This window comes from Myotis yumanensis, unplaced genomic scaffold, assembly GCF_028538775.1.
Source record: "Myotis yumanensis isolate MYYU_CA2020_CCGP unplaced genomic scaffold, mMyoYum1.0.hap1 SCAF_6, whole genome shotgun sequence".
Taxonomy (NCBI): domain Eukaryota; kingdom Metazoa; phylum Chordata; class Mammalia; order Chiroptera; family Vespertilionidae; genus Myotis; species Myotis yumanensis.
This window is the reverse complement of record NW_027223757.1, coordinates 11169952-11191570: the sequence shown is the minus strand read 5'-3', so window position 1 is coordinate 11191570 and position 21619 is coordinate 11169952. Positions and strand designations below refer to the sequence as shown.

The window sequence follows — 21619 nt, the reverse complement described above, 5'->3', positions numbered from 1 at the left end:
CTCAAAGTCACTAATCATCTGAAAGATGCAAATCAAAACAACAATGAGATACCATCTCACACCTGTCAGAATGGCTATCATCAACAAATCACCAAATGACAAGTGCTGGAGAGGATGTGGAGAAAAAGGAACCCTCGTGCACTGCTGGTGGGAATGCAGACTGGTGCAGCCAATGTGGAAAACCGTATGGAGATTCCTCAAAAAATTAAAATGGAACTCCCATTCGACCCAGTAATCCCACTTCTGGGAATATATCCCAAGAAACCAGAAACACCAGTCAGAAAGGACATATGCACCCCTATGTTCATAGCAGCACAATTTATAATAGCTAAGATTTGGAAACAGCCTAAGTGACCATCAGCAGATGAGTGGATTAAAAAACGGTGATATGCCCAGCCGGCGTGGCTTAGTGGCTGAGCATCGACCTATGAACCAGGAGGTCACAGTTCGGTTCCCGTCAGGGCACATGCCCAGCTTGCAGGCTCAATTCCCAGTGGGAGGGATGCAGGAGGCAGCTGATCAATGATTCTCTCTCATCATTGATGTTTCCCTCTCTCTCCCTCTGTCTCTAAAATCAATAAAAAAATATATTTTTAAAAAACTGTGGTACATCTATACAATGGAATACTATGCTGCTATAAAAAAGAAGGAACTTTTACCATTTGCAACAGCATGGATGGACCTGGAGAGCATTATGTTAAGCAAAATAAGACAGTCAGAGAAAGATAAATATCACATGCTCTCTCATACTGTTTCTCCCTCTGGGATATAATGAACAACATAAACTGATGAATAAAAATAGATCCAGAGACAAACAAACACTGAACAGACCATTTAACCTCAAAGAAAAGGCTGGGGGGGTGGGGGTGGGGGTGGGTAAGAGATCCACTAAAGGACTTGGATGCATGCATATTAGCATAACCAATGGTCACGGACACTGAGGCGGTGGGGCTTGTCCTGGGGGGCAGGAGTGGTGGGGGGCGAGGGGTCAATAGGAGAAAAGGGAGACATATGTAATACTTTAAACAATAATAAAAAAAGAAACAAATAAAATAAAAATACTACTACATACCCTTTTTTGGTAGAGTAATTATTTAACACAGTAAGCATCAAATAAGCAATGACCACTGTGAAGTATGGATTAAGAAAACATACCAGTAAAGGACATATATTTTTTCTAATATTTTCAAGCGATTACAGGCATGGCTAAACATAGCCAAATTTAAAAACATGACTTAAAAACTTAATTATAAGTACATAAAAATGTAGTTATAATACAGTTTCTTTTCCAAAAGTAGTATTACTTCAATTGTGACTAACTTAAAGTACTTACTCTAAAAGAGGTGGAAGTATTTCACAGTTCAAAACAAAATCTCTGCATTCTGCATTGTCACCAGCAATATTACCAAGTGCCCAAACAGCCTCAGAAAAAGAAAAATATTGTTATAACAATATCGTAAATAAAATGCTCCCTCTTAACGTGAGGTTTTGGTACAGAAGGAACAAAGTTTTCCAGATGTTAAAAAAATGCTAGTGCCCTAGCTGGTTTGGCTCAATGAATAGAGCATCAGCCCTCGGACTGAAGGGTCCGGTGTTCGATTCTGGTCAAGGGCACATACCTGGGTTGCAGGCTTCATCCCCCGTGCAGGAGGCAACCAATCAATGTGTCTCACATTGATGTTTCTCTCTCTGTCTCTCCTCTTCCCTTGCACTCTCTCTAAAAAAATCCATGGAAAAATATCCTCGGGTGAGGATTAACAAAAAAATTAAAAAATGCTAGTAGGACAGTAAGAAAGAAAACCTTTAAGTGTTATTTAATCAAACTGAAGGACAGTACATTTTTTAATTTTTTCTTACGTACTACTGAAATGTTTATACTATTCTATAAAGAAATACCAAATCCTCAAGAAGAGACAAAATATATCTATTTAGTGAATTTTCCAATTACATATACTAGAAGTTTGCTCCTATTACAAGGAATCCACTCACTGGGAAGAAACTGATTTGTAAAAGAAGGGAAAGTCAAAGCATAGAAAAGTTAGGTAAAGCTAATAAGAGAAATAGCTTGGACTGATCCTTGACAAAAAGTGTAGAATCAGTCCAGGTTCATTATATTTTTTAAATAAATGGTAGTAAGAGATCAAATTCTTCATTTGTTAAATTTCAATTAGATGAGAAATTATGCAAATGTGAATTATCATTTTATTATATTCTCACGCTCCCACATAGGAACGCCGCTCAGCCAGAAGCCAGGCTTACGGCTGGCGAGCGCAGCCACGGTGGCGGGAATGTCCTACACGGGGGCCTCTAGTTTTATTATATTCTCATTTCAAATTCTTCATATAAGCACAAAAGTAGACATAAGTTACTTTTTCAATTGGGAAAATTTTATAGTTAAGGTTTAAAAGCATGAGTTAATATCTTTAACATCTACTTTAGACCTAAGTTTGTGTATGTGTTTTTAAGAAAACTCTCTTAAAATAATGACATTTTCCCTCTGTGAAGTCTAATATTCTGTTGGTGAGGATATCAATTGGTATAACTTTTGGGGGGGGGGGTCAACTTTGAATTATGAAATAAAAACTCTAAGAAGTTTTCTATTGACAGGGTAAAGTCATTTTTCCCTAATAAAATAATTATGAGGCACATAAAAACTACTATATAATGATGTTATCACAACATTAATAATACTAATAAACTAGAAATAACTCCAATGTATAATTGAGAAATAGATAAATTTCTTGAATGGATGAATAATCAGTAAAATTTTCTTTGAATATAATTAATTCCATAAGAATAAGCTCCCAATATTAGTGTTAAGTGGGAAAATATAAATATATATGTGATCAATATGCATTAAAAGGATTTAAAACAAAATACCAACACATTTTATTTTGTTTGGATGGCACAAATTTTATGTTTAAAATTTTTCTCGTACAACAACTATAAGAATTTATTCATAAAGTTTATTTTTAAATGGTTCTATTCTAAATCATGTAATGTTTTTAAAAAGAAACAACAAGCCTGACCAGTGTGGCTCAGTGATTGAGCATCAACCCAGGAACCAAGAGGTCATGGATTCGGTTCCTGGTCAGGGTGCAGGCTCAATCCCTAGTAAGGGGTGTGCAGAAGGCAGCCGATCCCTCTCCCTTACTCTCTAAAAATCAATAAAAACATATTTTTTTTTTAAAAAAAAAAGAAACAACAAAATAATATATGTTCTTGCAAAGAATAAGGAGTCAGAACAGCGCAGGTTTAAAATTTGGTTCAACCATTACTGTGACTTTGGGTAAATTACTAACTTTCTGGGTCTCAGTATGCTCTTTTATAAATGGGTATCGTAGTTCCTTGTAACTGAGATCACATTCATAAATAACCAGGATGATGCCTGAGACAGTTAATTTTTCTTTCCAATTTGACATGATAAAAATCACTGTATTTTTAACAAATGCAATACACAGGAAATTTAGTAAAAATAAAATTCAAATCATAATCACCAGTGGTACTTTCATGAGAAAATTAAAAATCTAATAAATATAACAGTTCAAATAGAAACTTACCTGTTCTTGAACATCTTCATGCTCTGAATTTAGAAGTTTGATAAAAATTGGAACAGCCCCTGTTTCAATCACTACCTTGGTATGCAGAAAAGTTCCAGACGCTATATTAGTTAATGCCCATGCAGCCTCAAACTAAAGAAAAATAAAAGTAGAATAAATGAAAGCACCAAAGAAATGTCAGAAAAAGAAAGAATGGAAGAAGAGTGGAAGTAAAGACTTATTGGGACAAGTCTGAGATATGGACAGCCTTATATTTAATAAGATTAAATTTGAAATCAGATTTCACAGAAAAAAATAAACCTTAATTTAAAAAAAAAAGAACTTTCAATCTAGGAAAATAAGAACTGAGAAGAATATAATAAAAATTTACAACTAATGAACCATAAGTGAACACATTTGAATTTATAATTCACAAAACTCTAAATGTCTATTAGAGAGCCAGATGTTCTAAAGCAAGCAGTTAAAATTAATGACACACTACTTAATAGAAAATATATATATGAAAACTATATAAAAGGTAGTTTTGTTTCCCTAGTGATCATCTAGCCCCAACCTCCTCATTTAAGAAATAAGAAAATTAGAAGCCCAGAGATTTAGGTGATTTGTTCAAGGTTAAAGAGTTCACTATTGACAAGGCCACAAGTAGGACCTCTGATATTCTTTTAAGCAGCAGAGCCTCTGAGAAGTTAGTTAAATCAATTCACTTAGAATCTGTATATACTTATATGTGATGGATTTATAACAAAAGCAACTGAGAAAATTCAATCCATGTCTCAAAAACTAAATGACCTGCAAATCCACAGTCAAACTAAGGAGTAACAATTAAGTTATTAGGAATGACTTTTTAAACTTTTCCCAAAATTACTAACAGTTCCTAGAAGACAACCATGACCATGGCAAGACAAGTGACACCACATTTCCTTTCGTTGCCAAGTACTCAGGGAAGCTGACAATATATTCAGTACTGCAGAAGCTGCTTTCACTAGAAACTTCAATCATGTCATTTCTAGAAAGCAATTAAGAACAAAAACTATAGAACTCACTTGTAAAGTACAATTTTCATTTCTTTCAAGAAATTTCACAAATCTCTGTACAACTCCTGGTTTCTGTATAACTTGATCAATTGGTGGATTAGGTTCTAAAAATTAAAAAAAATTAAGTTATTACATAGACAAAAAGAGACAATGATCTGGTGTCTGTGTCAATTAACAGGCACACAAAATAATTCTTTCTTAGGTTTCACTGACCAAGTTTAAAATTCTAGCTGGATATAATTGAAGAAAACATATGTTCTTATAATTGCAATATTTACTGCAAAGCCAATTCTTTTTCAATAACTATAATAACAAGAAAATTTAGAAAAAGGGAGGTGAGGGTATGTGGGAGTGGGCAAAGGGGGGAGAAATAGGGACAGAAAGAGACCATGCTTAGGGCAATGGGTGCACGACGCAGTGTGCTGATGATGTTTTATTGAGTTGTACACCTGAAACTTGTATGGTTTTGTGAACCAATGTCCCCCCAATAAATTCAGTTTTAAAAAGATGAAAAATAAATAAATGAATAAATAAATTTATGTGTACAAGTATTTAAATTTCATAAGTTGAAGGCTATTAAGGAGTTCACCTTTACAACACGGGAGCTACTTCAATCCAATACTCAAAATACCAACTGAGAAATAATGTTCCCACTAATTCTTTATAACCATACCCAAATTTCCAGGGATGTCTCCATATTAGCCATGAATTGCCTAATGTCTCATTTTCTCAGGGTACTATTTATTATTTACATAAATGCTATTGGACTATCTAGAATTCTTGATAAATTTTCATGAAATGCAGAGGGCTTTTGAGAATCATAAAATCTTTAAGAAATTTTAAAACAAAAACATTCAAAATTAAACATATCTCAGTTACTCCAATCTAAGTACCAAGAACTCTTTCTTTTCCCTTACTTCAGCAAAAAGTAGACCCTAGGCTTCTCCAAGAACTTCTCTGTTGATGCTCCTTCAGGTTGGTTTTCTCCCTGTTATCTACTTTCTTTCTAGAAAATTTACCTGTTAATTCACCTGTCCCTTGTGATTATCATTTGTGATCATCCACAAATCTAACCCCCATAACTGAATCCTTACCTCTTAGATTCTAGACCACATCTCTTTTTTTTCTTTTTACTTTTTTAAAAATATATTTTATTGATTTTTTTACAGAGAGGAAGGGAGAGGGATAGAGAGTTAGAAACATCGATGAGAGAGGAACATCGATTCAGCTGCCTCCTGCACGCCCCCGACTGGGGATGTGCGCGCAACCAAGGTACATGCCCTTGACCGGAATCGAACCCGGGACCCCTCAGTCCTCAGGCCGACGCTCTATCCACTAAGCCAAACCGGCTAGGGCTAGACCACATCTTAAGTGTCTTTTGCCCCATTTCTTATTCCCAACTTCTTTAAAATGTAGCATAACCAAAACCAAACTCATAATATCACTGCTTATACCTTCTCCTTGCCCTGTACCCACTACCCAAATTTGTCTATTACTTAGTAATCTGTCCATCTATTATTCACAGAATAAAAAATCTCATTTCTACTTTTGACTCTTCTTTTTCTTCTAAATTCTGGTGTTTGGCTGCATTTCCAATCATAAATAACTCATATACACATGTTAAAATATTGTATTTAATCAGTAATAAATAAAGTGTAGCCATAAAAGAGCAGTATAAATCCTGTCATAATATAGAAAAAAACCTCTATTACATTTTAAATCAGTGTAAATCTTAGAAATCATGTTCTCAATTGTTAAGAAAGGTTTATTTAGGAATGGATTTCTTTCTCTCTTCTCTTCTTTTTTCTACAAATTTTCTGTCCTTTTCATTTGTTCAAAAACTAGTTTATTTCTGCCAAGTTAGTAAAGCCATAAACATAAAGTTTTATTTGGGTGTTCTAAATGAAAAGTCTGAAATCTTCAAAATGTTAATTCTAGACCCTAGCTTAAACTATAATTATAGCTATAAAACATCAACAGGATAAAACAATACATATTATTAATGTCTTTACCCTCATCTTTAAAAAACTAAAACAAAATTACATGGTGGTAGTTACCACCTTCACCTCACTAGTTTTTTCTCTTATTAAAAAAAAACATTCTAAATTTACTCTCCCATTTTTTTTAAAGGGACAAAAATTTTATCTTGCTCTTTTTATTTGAGGGGAGAGAAAGGAGAAGTTGACAGAAGGAAGAACCCATAGGGTTTTCTGGTTATAGGGTGAGAAATGTGGGTATTGAGACTGTCGGTTATAGCTAAATATATAGAGAAATACATAGATAAATAGACATAATAGATATAATATAAATATAGATTTAAGAACATAAATATGGTCTCTTCCTGGAAAATAACTTTATCATTACTTTCATTTAAATGAAAGCAATTAAAGTGCAGTTGGGTCATCAGCTAATCTCTAACAGGTATCATGAACTACTATTAACTCTTACATTGGTGTTATATTAATTGACAGAATAATAGCCTATATTATCTTACAAAGGTGATCAACTATTATAGAGACGACTTTAGTCAATATGGCAATCCTATCCTATATAATAAAAGCCCAGCGACCGAACAGCAGAACGACCAGAACGACCAGTGGACCAGTTGCTATGATGCGCACTGACCACCAGTGGGCAGATGCTCAACCCAAGAGCTGCCTCCTGGTGGTCAGTGAGCTCCCACAGTGGGAGTGCTGCTCAGCTGACCAGGATGAGCAGCGTTCCCACAGCGGGAGCAGCCACTCAGAAGGTGGGTCCACAGCCACTCGGCTGACTGGGATGAGTGGCTGCTCCCTCAGCGGGCCGATCCCCACAGGTCACAACCCCCACCAGTGCACGAATCCCATGTACCGGGCCTCCTCTCTGTCTGTCTGTCTGTCTGTCTATCTATCTATCTATCTAGATCAGGGTTGGGCAAACTTTTTGACTCGAGGGCCACAATGGATTCTTAAACTGGACCGGAGGGCCGGAACAAAAGCATGGATGGAGTGTTTGTGTGAACTAATATAAATTCAAAGTAAACATCATTACATAAAAGGGTACGGTCTTTTTTTTTTTAGTTTTATTCACTTCAAACGGGCCGGATCCGGCCCACGGGCCGTAGTTTGCCCACAGCTGATCTAGATAGATAGACAGACAAGAGGCCTGGTGCACAAAATTCATGCACTCCATGGGGCGAGGGGTCCCTCAGCCTGGCCTGCGCTCTCTCACAGTCCAAGAGCCCTCAGGGGATGTCCAGCTGACGGCTTAGGCCCGTTCCTTGGGGAACGGGCCTAAGCCATCATTTGGACATTCTTAGAGCTGCTGTGGAGGCGGGAGAGGCTCCCGCCATCACTGATGCATTTGCCAGCCATGAGCTTGGCTTCTGGCTGACCAGCGCTCCCTCTGTGGGAGCACACTGACCACCAGGGGGAAGCTCCTGCATTGAGCATCTGCCCCCTGGTGGTCAGTGCACGTCATAGCAACTGGTCAACCAGTCGACTGTCTGCCCCCTGATGGTCAGTGCACGTCATAGTGAGCAGTTAAGCAGCCTTAACATATCATTAGCATATTACACTTTGATTGGTTGAACGGCCGACTGGTCGACTGGATACTTAGCATATTAGGCTTTTATTATGTAGGAGGAGGATATATATATAAGCCTAAGTGACTGAACAACCGAATGACTGAACAACTGGTCAGGTGGTCGCTATGATGCGCACTGACCACCAGGGGGCAGACGCTCAATGCAGGAGCTGCCCCCTGCTGGTCAATGTGCTCCCACAGCCAACCTCCTATGACACCTCCTCCCGGCTGGCCCCGATCACCAGCCAGGCCAAGGGACCTGGCCTCTAGTATAAACATAAGTACAATAGCAGGTATCTGCTTCAGCATTTAAAACTAAGAGTCCTCCACTACCAAAAAGCTTTGGAGAAATTTCTACAAAACTAGGATTTAAGAAAGAACAACTTGTGATTTTACATCTACAAAAGTGGCCATGATAGGGAAGTAAAGAGGATATTCTAGCAAAATGTCACTATTATAGCTTAAATCAGAGTTCTAGTTCTAGCTCCTTTCCCATATTTCCTACAGTAAGGGACCAAATAAAATGACAGTAAACCTAACATTTTTCTAGGCCTAAAAGATTTGGCAGGAACTCACAACAAGCAGTAAAAGAAAGCACCTGTAATTCCTGCTATGTGCCAACTTGGGCAAGCATAATCCCACTATAAAGAAACAGAAAAAAATCACTGGCTCTATGAAAAAGATAATACAGTTTAAAAGAAACAGAATACCATGAGGAATAGGGCAAATGAGGATAAAATATTAAAACTAAAGAATTCAATGGGGAAGTTGTGGTATAAAAACACTGTAGGCATATTCTAACATTCTTAAACAGAATTAAATCTAAATGAATCCTGTTAATTCGTTTTAATATAATGCTATATGAAAAAGAAATCTTGAAAGAGAATATGATAATGTAAAGTACTTTTAAATATTATCCTGATTCAAAAAATAATCCCAATTTCAAAAACAAAAATTGTGGAGTATGTTGAGGAAGAGGAAGCCGTTCTTGATTATATAAGGATTTCCTAACATTTCTAAACCATATTAGCTTTGCAGAAATGGAAAACAAAAGTTAAATGTATCTGTAAACAAGAACTACAGTAAGAAAGCAAAGGCAAACGTCTTGTAATTTATGCTGACCTGAAAATAAAATTTCTTTTACTCCTCATGCAGAACTAAATTCTGTCTCTCTTAGGAAGATAAGGCAGCTAGCCAAGAGCATTTTCAAAATTTTTATCAATTCATATATACAACTCAGTATAATTGGAATTACTAATTCTATAAATTACATAATTAAAACACAAGGGTTAAATTTTTATTTAATAATAAATTTTTATAAACTCAATATAAAATTAGACAAATAACAGAGGCAAATTACAAAGGTCAAAAATTAAAGAAAAATATTCAATTTAAGTACTCAAAAAATGCTACATAATGAGCTACTATTACATGAGTATTTTTTTCTTTTTTACAATCATGCTGTTAAGAATATAGTGAAATGAATACTTGTACAAACTAAAAATGGGAGTGTAAATTAATACACTGGTTATTCCCTTTAATTCACAATTTCACTTTATGAATTTATATGATGGAAGTGTTAGGTTGTACAAGGATTTATGTAGCTTTGTTTAAGATAATCAAAATGTAAAAAAAAATTAAATGTCTGATTTAGTGAGTTATTTTATATTCATATTCTGATGTTATGCTGCCATTTAAAAAATGTCTGAACAAAAATGTTTCTATAACTGTTTCTTGGCAGTGGGAATAATGATTTCTATATCTGCTTCTGTAATTTTTCTGTTTATATTTGCAAATATTCTATAATCAACATGTGTTACTTTGATAATATGTTTTAAAAATTGACTTTATTTAAAAATATATTTTAAAGAACAAGACCCTTCTAGCAAAGAAAAGTACTTCAAAAAATACCTCATAAATAAAAACAGTACTACAGAATATTGTAATATCAAATAAGCATATTGAAAACAATTCTTGCCTTTAGAAAGCAGCTTTCTAAATTTCTGTGTCGCTGTTAGTTGTTGATCAGCATTATTAGAAAAAATCATCTGAACCATATCTGTGGTAATAACATCATCCTAAAACACAGAAAAGAAAATATAATTAATTTCATTTAAATACTTTACATGGATAACATCCGAAATATTGTTGAAGTATAATTTGAAATAAATTTTTATAATATCTACCTCTGGAATGGGTACAGTGGAACTGATATCTGGATCCTGGATAGGACTTTCTGGCATAGATTCATCACTTCTGGGCAAAGAGACATTTCTGCGTTTAAATAGCTGTAATAAAGAGAAATCACTCTAACATTGAGTTTTCCATAGAACAGTGAATTCCCACGGAATTATATTTTTTGTGTAAGTGAACAAACACGCTAATAATTTTTAAAATTATTAAAAATTCTGAATATTTTAATATTTCCAAATCATTATATCATGAAGACCTAAATTGTCTTATGAGAAGTTAAATACTTTCTGGACTAGGTTAGCTCTTGTCCTGTAGACTGTGTTGGGTCAATCTCAGGTCTTATCAAAGGCTAGTCTTGGCTGGGGCAGGGGAGGAGGGGCATCAATTGGGGAAAAAGAAGACAAATGTAAAACTTTAGACAATTAAAAAAATAAAAGAAAGAAAGAAAAAATAAAATAAAATTGGTTTTTATGTCAAATAAAAAATGGCTAGTCTCATGAGTAGAATACACATTTATAATTTATAGCATTTGTGAAAGCACATTATGACCACACTGGATTATGAGATGCCTAAGAACTTTTCCAAGAAAATCTTAACTAAAAAGTAAATATTACATGGGTGAGATAATGTGGTATATTAACAGTTAGTGTATCAGATTAACAAGGAATAGAGAACTCCTCTAACAAAAGATGGCCCAATGCCTATTAACTCAGGATAAAAATTAAGAAAAAAAAAAACAAGAGAGAGAAGGAATGAAACATGATGAGGTCACTAAGGAAAATTTAAAGGTACATTTCATAGGTCACCTCATCATGTAAGAACCCCATGAAATAACATAGGCAGTGTTTTATCCTTCTCTGTCAGATGGAGAAGTTGAGAGACAACAGATTTCTCTATCTTGTTCAACATTATAGTTTGTTCAACATCGAATAAAGGCCAAGCTGAACATAAAACCCATTTATTCAGGCTCCAAAATCTTTGTTCTTTTTATTCCAACACATCAACTTCATGCTATGCCATCCCTCTCCTTTTCTTCTACTCTCTCTTTTTCTTTAACACTTTTCTTCCTCTTCCTCCTCCTTCTCCTGTTCCTCTTCCTCCTCCTCCTGCTCCTTCTCCTTCTTCCTCATTCCATTCTCCATTTCTCACTCTTTGGCTTCGTTTCTCTTTCATTTCTCCTCTTCCCTCTCCTGCCCTCTTTTATATTCTGTTTGAAAGTCAAAACCAGACTGATGTGAGCTAGCTGAGGGAAGATCTCTTTGATCAAACTGTCCCTGCTTTAGTGGTGTGAATCAGCAGGACTATCAATTTCACAGAAGCATATCGGAAGGATTGTATTTATAAATTATAAACCAGGAAATGCAGAATATCTGGGTTGCAATGGAACTTCAGTCATTTCTGGTTCTTCCACTGAGCAGTTGATCTCCCTTAGTCCTAATAGTTGAGTCTGTGAGGGGCAGAGTGCTAGCAGCCAAGGCAGCAAGAAACACCTTCCATGGGAAAAGAGTTAGAGAGAAGTAATACGGGTTTTTGTAAACTGACAGCTCTTGCAAAAAGTTCCAATGTTGTTTCTGTCTGCTCCTGCCCATTTCTGGGAGGGTCAGAGCAAAACAAGACCAACTAGGAACATCTGTGTATGAAGCGTAACAAAAATTATATGTACACATATGTGACACAGATGACACAGGAATGACTTTGTTGATGGTGCTCTGCAATTACAGTGTTGGAAGAATAGCTAGGAAGTGGAAGATTGGACAGAAAAGTCATCCTAAATACAGTATTTCCATTCTTCTTTCTAAACATGAAATAATGAACTTTCCATTTCCTTATTTTGTTAATGCTTCTTTAAAATAAAGCATTTAAGATTTCTATTTGAAACTATTTTGGGAAATAACTGGAGCATGCAATCACTTGAATAACATACTGAACATTTAGTCCCCAACTCTCCAGAGCTCTAGAATTGTCCCTTTTGGAATTTGCAACTCACGTGTGCATCTGGTCCCCAAAGACCAATGCAAAGCCATAAAAGATAAAGGTCCTTGGGAGCCTTTTGAACATTAAAACCACTGGATCTGGGGACAGGACAATTCTAGATTCTGGTTCTAAGACCTGCCTTTAGTAGTACTTTGTGACCTTGGAGGTAAATACAACACTTGATTTCTCTGCAGTTTTCTCATTTGCAAGTGAAGAGACTGAACTAGGATAAAAGCCTATGATTTTATGATACTGTAGGAATAGTCTGTTTGAAAGCCCTAAAATGCTGAAGGAAATGTGGCAGAACACTTAGGTAGATGGAATTCACTTTCTAGTTTATCTTGCATTGACTTTTATAGTAACACTAGAGGCCCAGTGTACGAAATTCCTGTGTGTGTATGTGGGGAGGGGGGGGGGGGGGCGGCCCTCAGCCCAGCCTGCACTCTCTCACAATCCAGGACCACTGGCTCCTAACCGCTCATCTGTCTGCCTGATCACCCCTAACTGCCTCTGCCTGCCGGCCTGATCGCCTGTAACTGCCTTCCCCTGCCGGCCTGATCGCCCATAACTGCCCCCACTGCTGGCCCAGTCGCCCCACACAGCCTGCTGTTTGGTCATTTGGTCACCCCTCACTGCTCCCCCTGACAGCCTGGTCGCCCCCAACTGCACCCCCCCCCCCCCCCGCCAGCCTGGTAGCCCCACGCAGCCTGTTGTTTGGTCTTTGCGTGAGGGTGTCCTGACCAATTTGCATATTCCTCTATTATTAGTATAGATCAGTGATGGCGAACCTTTTGAGCTCGGCGTGTCAGCATTTTGAAAAACCCTAACTAACTCTGGTGCCATGTCACATATAGAAATGTTTTGATATTTGCAACCATAGTAAAGCAAAGACTTATATTTTTGATATTCATTTTATATATTTAAATGCCATTTAACAAAGAAAAATCAACCAAAAAAATGAGTTTGCGTGTCACCTCTGACACGTGTGTCATAGGTTTGCCATCACTGGTATAGATTATAAAATAACACATTTTTTTGGTATTTAAAGAATGACTGATATAAATTGCCATAATAATGTCCCTTTACTATTTTCATCCTGGTTCATTAACTGTCATTTAAGATACCAAATGACTTGTAAAAATTTAAAAAAATAAATAAAGGTACATTTCCTAAGTCAAAATTGAGGGTAAAAAAGTTGTTATTTTTTATAGCTAAATAAACACTGGTCTTCTTCAATCGGTACACAGTTCTCTTTCAAATAATTAATTCAAGAGTTCTCTTTTTTTAATACCTATAATACAGAAGGGACTGTGCTAGATACTATATATAGGGAGATGACAAATCATAATCATATTTCTAAAACAGGCCTTTTTCTCTACTTTCTTCATTGTCAGTCCTTTTCAAGTGTTTGTTTGTTTTGTTAATCCTCACCTGAGGATATTTTCCCATTGATTTTTAGAGAGAGTGAAAGGGAGGGGGAGAAACAGAGAGAAACATGGATGTGAGAGACACACCTGGATTGGCTGCCTCCCACACATGTCCCTACTGGGGCCAGAAATCAAGCCTGCAACCAAGGTACATGCTCTTGATGGGGAACTGAACCCTAGACCCTTCAGTCTGCAGGTCAATGCTATATCCACTGAGCCAAACAGGCTAGGGCTTGACACATTCATTTTAATTCATGTACGTGAAACCCACATCCTCCTTATTATTTATAAACTAGAGGCCCGATGCACGAAATTCGTGCCACCGCCACAGCTGCCTCTGCCTCAGCTTCCTCTGCCTTGGCCCATGCCACCGCAGCGGCTGCCTCTGCCTCGGCTCCTGCCCACCGCAGCTTCACCTGGAAGGTCGTCTGGAAGGACATCCGGTCTAATTAGCATATGAGGCTTTTATTATTATAGATACTTCTAAATTTAAGTATATCTTAGAATGAAAAATGTTGAGATGTACTCTTTTAAAAGATTTTCAAATTACTTATGTCATACAGACAAAGTTCAAACAGAGAAGGCTAAGAGATTTGGATAATGAAACTACAGGAGGAACAGTATGATTAGCTTAGAAAAAAGACTATACTTAACTTAGGGGCAAAAGCTATGAAAACCACAAAAGCAACAAATTAATATAATTAATGTTATTTTAGGAGGCAAATTTTACAATAACAAATGGAAGTGATCTAAATAGACTCAAAAGTAAAAAATTTCTTTAGCATTAGTATAGAAATAGAATTAACATAATATATTTATCAATAAAACAGAAAAGCTATGCCTATCAGTGATTAAAAATAGCACAGGATTCTGACACATGAATTTGCTAATATTATTTCTAAAGTCCAGTAAATTAAAGAATAGATTTATCTATATTCAATTTCCTAAAACACTTTTCATTTAAAATTCTCTAAAAATTAGCAACATAATACAACTTCTAAAATCTGCATATAATGTTTTTGTGTTAAGCATAATTATTTTAAAACACCTACCTGTTCTTCCCTTTTTTGTTTTCGAAGCTGTATTCCTTCTTCTTCTCTTCGTCTACGCATCTCTTGGGGATTTAGGGCTTTATTCTTATAACTTTTCATTCTATAGTTATCTTTCCCTGAATAAGCCATGGCATCTTAAGGTTGGGAGAGAAAAAAAATGGATACTGATAATTCTCAAACATGAGATGTTTACCCTACGGCATCTAAATTCAGGTTCACAGATTAAATAGTCCAATAAAACCCATTCTGAAAATTATGTACAAAGAACACATTCCCGCACTTCCATATCAAATTTGAGCAAAATGACCTAATATTTTAGCACTAAACTATCAAACAAATAACAGATTCCGGTCTAAACACAAAGTCATTACCCTAAGTTCACTGATTCTAAGGTGCATGCCCCATCCCTGGTATTTCAACCTTTCTGATGTGGGATGCATTTTAAAACCACTGTCAGCCAGGAAAAAATCATGAAATAGTTGGGTAAAAAACTTCTAAATTACAGCTTCTGGCAAGATCAAGAAATAGCCAGCAGGGAAGTGTCTTATTTCCAAAGGACTATGGCATTGGGCTTCAATAAGCTCACCTCAAATATTTACTGCAGGCTGGCTTCTCTCACTCACTTTAGCCTCTGCTTAAGAACTAAGGCCACACAGGCATGACTTGAGTCATGACTGCAATACCAGATTTCATTGCTACAGTATAATTCGTTCTTTTTAAATACTGAAATGCTTGTATATTTTATTTGGAAGTTAATCTTATTACAAATGCATTTTAAAACATTAGCATTTTATAAGCATATTTAAAATGTTTATTTTATATAAATACGAAATTTTATATTTGCAATACATGTAATAGTTTTACTTTTAGGAAAATAATTATAAATACTTTTTAATAATAGTATTACATTGATATTTTGATATCTGAAATGAATACTAAGTTACTGATATTATAACCTATCCTGGATTTACACATTAAAATATGAGTCTAATACAGGGTTTCAACTTGAATTTAACATGAGATAATTAATGTCTGTTTCTAACATTAGTCTGATAAATTTTGATAATATACCCATTCTCTCAACCAGAGAGAATGTTGTGATCAATTAGCACTTATGAAGTAAACACAGAGAAGAAAAAGTTGACATTAACGGCCATCCCTGATGTAGAAGAAATAGACTATTCAACTGGCAAATTATACTGTAAGAGGTAAAGTACACTAAAACATCTGCATTAAACCCTGTGAGAACATAGAAGACACAGCAACAAACTGTGCCTGGGGGGCTCTGAAAGTACTCACAGTTATCCTCTCTTAAAGGATGAACAAGAATTTCCCAGGGAAGGAGATGAAAAGAGAAAAGGGAAGGAACAAGCATTTCAAGCAGAGGGAATATCTGTAAAGACAGTTCTTGAAGAAGCCTGACATAAACACAAAATGGTAAAAAACTGAGTGTGCCTGAATAAGAGAACATATGGAAGCAGTAGCAGGAGATAAAGCTAGAAAGGTAGGTAAGAACACGTATGGCTCCTGTGATCTGGAAATGGATTCAATAATTAGAGGCTAGTGAACATAAAGAATACTTAATTCAATAACTCATGTTGAAGCTCAGTTGAAGATCAGTAATGATCTCTGATCTCCATTTTTTCCCTCAAGGGACTATGTTCTTATTAATGACACAGAATTTTTATATATGAAATAAAGAACAATGCTAAACATTGTTATTAATAAAGCTTGAACGAGTTGCTTCTAATGACAAATATGTGTTGGTGCACACACTATTTCTGAAATCAATTCATTAAATATATAAATAGGGATTTGGGTGGATTATAAATATACCTTAATTGCTATAATACGTGTTAAATTCAAATACACAAAGTACCTTTTAAATCATTCCAAAGTCCTCAGCCCATTCTGTTCTACCTTTAAAAGGCTCCACCACTATTTACCAGTGACCTAATTATCGAGTCTGATGTCTCGGATGGCACTTAGCTTATTGTAGACTCTTATACAGGGTGGGACAAAAGTGGGTTTACAGTTGTTCATATGGAAAATAACACAATAATTAATAAATAATAATATAAGAATAAACTCGTGTTTCAAATACTCACAATTGTAAAACTACTTCCCCCCCCCCTGTATGCTGAAAAAGTAGAAAATATTTCAGCAAAGTGAAATGTTCACAGCAATAATACTATTAAAAATATTTATCTCCTATACAAAAGGCGTTATCTGGGTAGGCCCTTGACCTGTAAACTGTTTTGATCACTTGTAGGTCTGTATACAAAAAATACAGGGTTGCGCAAAAGTAGGTTTACAGTTGTGAGTACAAAAAACAGTTTATTCTTGTCTTTATTATTAATTACTAGAGGCCCAGTGCACGAAATTCATGCACTGGTAGGGTTCCTAGCAGCTGTCAGCCGCCTGCCACAGCCAGGGCCTCCCCCCTTCCCCTGGCCAGCCCCGACCCTGGTCAAACTCTCGGACAACTCCCAGTTGAGGAGACAATTCGCATACTATGCTTTTATTATATAGGATTATATTATTTTCCATAGAAGCAACTATTAACCTACTTTGTCATCTTCCCCATTTGTACATTCATCCTCAGTATGTTTATTTATATACATGTAGTGTTAGCCTAATACACTATCCCATTACAAAATCCACAAGTAGAAAACAATTTTAAAGTAATAGTTTTAAAAGGTAATCTAATGGAAGTTCTAATATTTTCTCTCCACATCTAACTGAATCACTTGTGCCTCCTCAACACATACAACAGACCAGTAATCTAGGTAACCACATTAAAACTGCTTTACATAAATATGTTAACCAAGTTAAAGTCTAGCTCCAGCACTGATATATCATCGATTCCCTTTTCTTCTACGGTACTAACTTCTTGCCTGCGTCTTCACAGCAGTTTAAAGAGGACGTAAAGCCTAAAGAAAATCAGCTCTCAAGGTTCCCCAGTTAAGAGGACTGTTTCATTCTCTGGAAAATAACTTTGAATCCTATGCTTTAAAGGCTGCGGTCTCCTGCAAGTTATTTCAAATGTAAGAAACGCTATTCAGGCACTCTGACGTTGCAAAACAGAGGAATTTCTTCCGTCATAAGCTTCTTTTTGGCCCAGCTCTGTGAAAACCTGTGTTGAGGTTGGGCACATCACTGGTACCTAACATTTTTCTAACATCTGTTAAACGGAATGTCTTGTACCCGCCAGCCTCCCTCTCCATGGGCTTGGGCGCCTGTAAGATGACAGGATGGGCACAAGGCGGGCAGCGGGCGGCTACAGCCCCTACACCCGCACTGAAATCAAAAGGACAGAACCGTCTCCTTTTACCCAGAAGTAAGTGACTTTCCTGCAGCATGAGAATCGTGCAGTGTTGTAACGGAGACATCAAGCCAGAAGCGCTCTTTCGTGTGTGTGTGTGTGTGTGTGTGTGTGTGTGTGTGTGTAACGTGTTCAAGAAGTTCAAGAGTAAATGCCAATGTCATTCCTTTCGAGGCGTCACCGCCCCGTTTCCAGCTCTCGGACCCCTTCCCCTCTCGGGCAGATGGAGGACACCATTGGATGTTCGTGGTCGGAGTTGCCAGCGGAGCATCCACGCCGCCAGCGGAGCCGGACGAGCCCTTCCTCCCCGGCACCTGCGCCCCAGCGGCGGAGCGAGAGGGGGCGACGCGCGGGGCCCAGGACGCAGCCGCCGTCCTCCGTCCCGGCCCCGGTGCTTGTCATCAGCCGCCGGACACGGGCAGACGCCGAGCCCAGGAGGGACGGCCACCTTGGCCAGACCCCGTGCCGCCGAGGAAGGAACCGAGAGGCGGGCAGAGCGGCGGAGGGTGCCACGGGCCGCCGGGCGCTCCCTCCCGGGACCCGCCGGCCGCCTGGGAGGATCGGCGCCGCGGGGCCAGGTCCGGCCGCCACGCCCCCGCCGCCGACCCCCTGGGAACCTGCGGGAACCCCGGCGGGGCCGGTTCTGAACCTTCGCCGGGAAAAGGTCAATGAAGACGGCGGCGCCGGGAACTCGTGGCTCCCAAGGGACCAGCCCCAGGGCTCAGGAACCGGCGGGGCCGCGCCACTTACCCGTTCACGGGCTCCACCCGCGCCCGCACGGCCCGGCTCCGGCTGCGCGTCGGCTGCGGGTGACAGCGGGGTCGCCACTCCGCCCCTAGCGTCGAACGGGGCGACCCGGTTCGCAGCTCAAGATGGCGGCCACCTGCGCCCCCTCCCCGGGACCCCGGGCCCCGGCTCCCAGAAGCCCTTGCACGCGGCGGCCGCGGGGACCCGCCGCGGGGCGGAGAGGAGCGCGCCCTCCGAAGGACCAGCCGGCGTTTGCTCGGACCTCGGGGTTTTAAACCCGAGAGGGCCCCGTGGCAGGAGCGCGTCCGACTGCCCAGGTCCTCCGTGCGCGCTCTCAGTCGATCATTCACTCACGCGTTCGTCTGTCCGTCCCCCGATCCATCCACCCATCCCTCCTCCCACCCCTCCCTCCATCCCTACCCGCCTCCATCCCCCCCATCCATCCCCCAGCGCAGTATTCATGGAGGCTAATCGGCGCCTGGCATTGTTTTAGATATTGGAGCTGCAACAGTATTCACAGCGGATAGAAATGCTAACCTCATGGAGCTTCACAGAGGCTCTTTCCATCTCCAGCTGCATTACCTTGTTCCTATACGCTCCCCTTTGTTTACAGCTTTTCGACTTGCCATTTAAATTTTTGGATTCTATAACGTCTGTGGATTTCACACACACACACACTCACACTCAGTAGTCACTGTTATGTGAAATAACTCCAGATAAAGTACTCTAAATTAATATGACACATTTTGGATAGCCTGGTAAACCATCCTGACGTTCAACAAACAGTACTGAAAACAGACTTTTCCAGACCCAATACCAGGCACAGAATATACAAGATTTAAACACCCACATACACAATTCCTACCCCTAAGAAGCTCTTGTTTTCCAGGTTATCCGACAGCTCTCTATTCCTGCTATTGTATTTTTTTTTTCTTAATCCCAAAAGCTATTTCCTATTTTTGATTCAGGGATTATATGTCTTTTCTTGTCTCTGAAGATATTATAGCATCCTTGAACTATTTTTTTTTTTTTTTTTTTTTTTTGCGCCCTTATTCACTGTCTCTGTTTCTTCAGAGTTATTTTTTTCCTTTTTGGTCATTTTGATTCTCATCTTTCCTGCCACAGGCTGTACTCCAATGCCTGGTGATTGTTGAGTATCCATATTTAAGAGTGAGACATTAAAGAAACTCATTGGAAGCCTGTGTATCAGTGGGGCCTGTTGACTCCCTGATTGTTGGCTTCCCTACAGAGAGATTAAATGAGATCTCAGTATTTCTTCGGAGGATTTTCTAAAAGCCATTATCTGTAAGTCTTTTGTCTTGGACCAATGGTTTTCCTGGAGAATAATGTTCCAATCTCCTGACTTGGAGCCACAAATCAGACATCAGAATGTGAGGGGAGGAAATGGCGAGGGGCCTCATAATTCAGTATTTAGCTTTCATTATTTCCCATTTTCAGTTCAATACCTTGACCCTCGTCCTTTTAACTTCATAGCCTCTCTGGTTCATTTTCCTCATAAGCTAAACCTGTAGTGTTCTGTCTGGGAGGGAAAGAGGAGCCACTTAGCAACCTCGTGATAGAGGACATCTGGAGGTAGGCTTCTAATTGCTCCCGATACAGAATTTCAGCAAAATTTTCCTTTTTTCAGGCCCAAATTTAACATCTTTCTTAGAAGTATCTGGGCTTTAATTTCTGAACATCTCCAGACTTCTGGCGTATGAAGTGACTTGTTTTTAGTGAATTTCTGTGCTTAGCTAAGCTAGTTACTACTCATTCATCCTTTGTTTTAGCTTCCAGATTTTGTTAAAATCTTATTAAGCATTTATTTTTATTTTTTATTATTTTACTGTCATTTTAGTAGATTTTGAGAGGCAGGGTATAAAAATGTACATGTTTAGTTTGCCATGTTTAACTACTCAACACCTAGAATGATTTCTAAAATATATATTGTACATCATCAGGTCATGCCACTGTCCTATTTAATTACTCCAATAGTTTTCTACAAGACCCTACATGATTTGACCCCTGTCTACAACTCTGACTTCATGTTGTAACCACTTCTAGAACATTACGCTCAGCTCACAAAAGTTCTTTTTGCTCCAGTCTGGGAGGCTTTCTTCTTATCATTTTCTCTGCCTGGAATGCTCTTCCTTCTGTTGGTGCAAGATTGTTCATAAGCACACTCACCTCTTCAAAAAGACCTTTGCTACCTACATTTGTCCTTTCTATAACCAACCCAGTTTTATTTCCCTTATAGCACTTATCATGATCAGTTTATTTATTTGTTCATTTTCTCTCTACCTCAGAATGTAAGATTCAAAGGGCCTGGATTTTGTGTATTTTGATTTCTACTGCAGCTCCAGTTCCAAGCAGAATGCTTTGCTAATAGACGCTCATTAAATATTTGTCCAATGAAATAAGGACTGAACTATAGATACGTGTGATCTTGTAACCTTGAGGCAAGAACTTGTCTTAGCCACCCTCCATCAGCAGAGCGTAGTTGAGAGTATGACATCTGGTAGCGTTTTAATGCTCACTCTGTGGACTCCCGCAGTGCTCTAGGACCCGCTCCTTCATTCAGAAAGACGTCAGAGCCTATATACTCTCCCATTTGGTTTGCAGTCCGGACCCTCCTGGGAGGTGGAAAAAGACTACGACTTCCAGAATGCACTGCAACTCAGCCGGGCGTGGAGCGGTGCATTCTGGGAGTCCTTCCCTTCCGGGGACCAGAGGAAACGCTTTT

At 38.4% G+C, this 21619-nt stretch overlaps 1 protein-coding gene across 1 annotated transcript in view; it reads right to left on the bottom strand.

Annotated features, from left to right (window-relative positions):
• Positions 1–18987, bottom strand: part of KPNA5 (karyopherin subunit alpha 5) — a 42153-nt gene extending 23166 nt beyond the window's left edge. The window contains exons 1-7 of the mRNA XM_070417537.1: positions 18880–18987; positions 14805–14938; positions 10345–10446; positions 10137–10236; positions 4604–4698; positions 3561–3692; positions 1334–1422 (exon numbers count right to left, since the gene is read on the bottom strand). Of these exons, the coding sequence (XP_070273638.1) occupies positions 1334–1422; positions 3561–3692; positions 4604–4698; positions 10137–10236; positions 10345–10446; positions 14805–14933 (647 nt within the window). The 5' untranslated portion in view covers positions 14934–14938; positions 18880–18987. The remainder of the gene's footprint in view (positions 1–1333; positions 1423–3560; positions 3693–4603; positions 4699–10136; positions 10237–10344; positions 10447–14804; positions 14939–18879) is intronic.
• Between the last annotated feature and the right edge of the window lie 2632 nt (positions 18988–21619).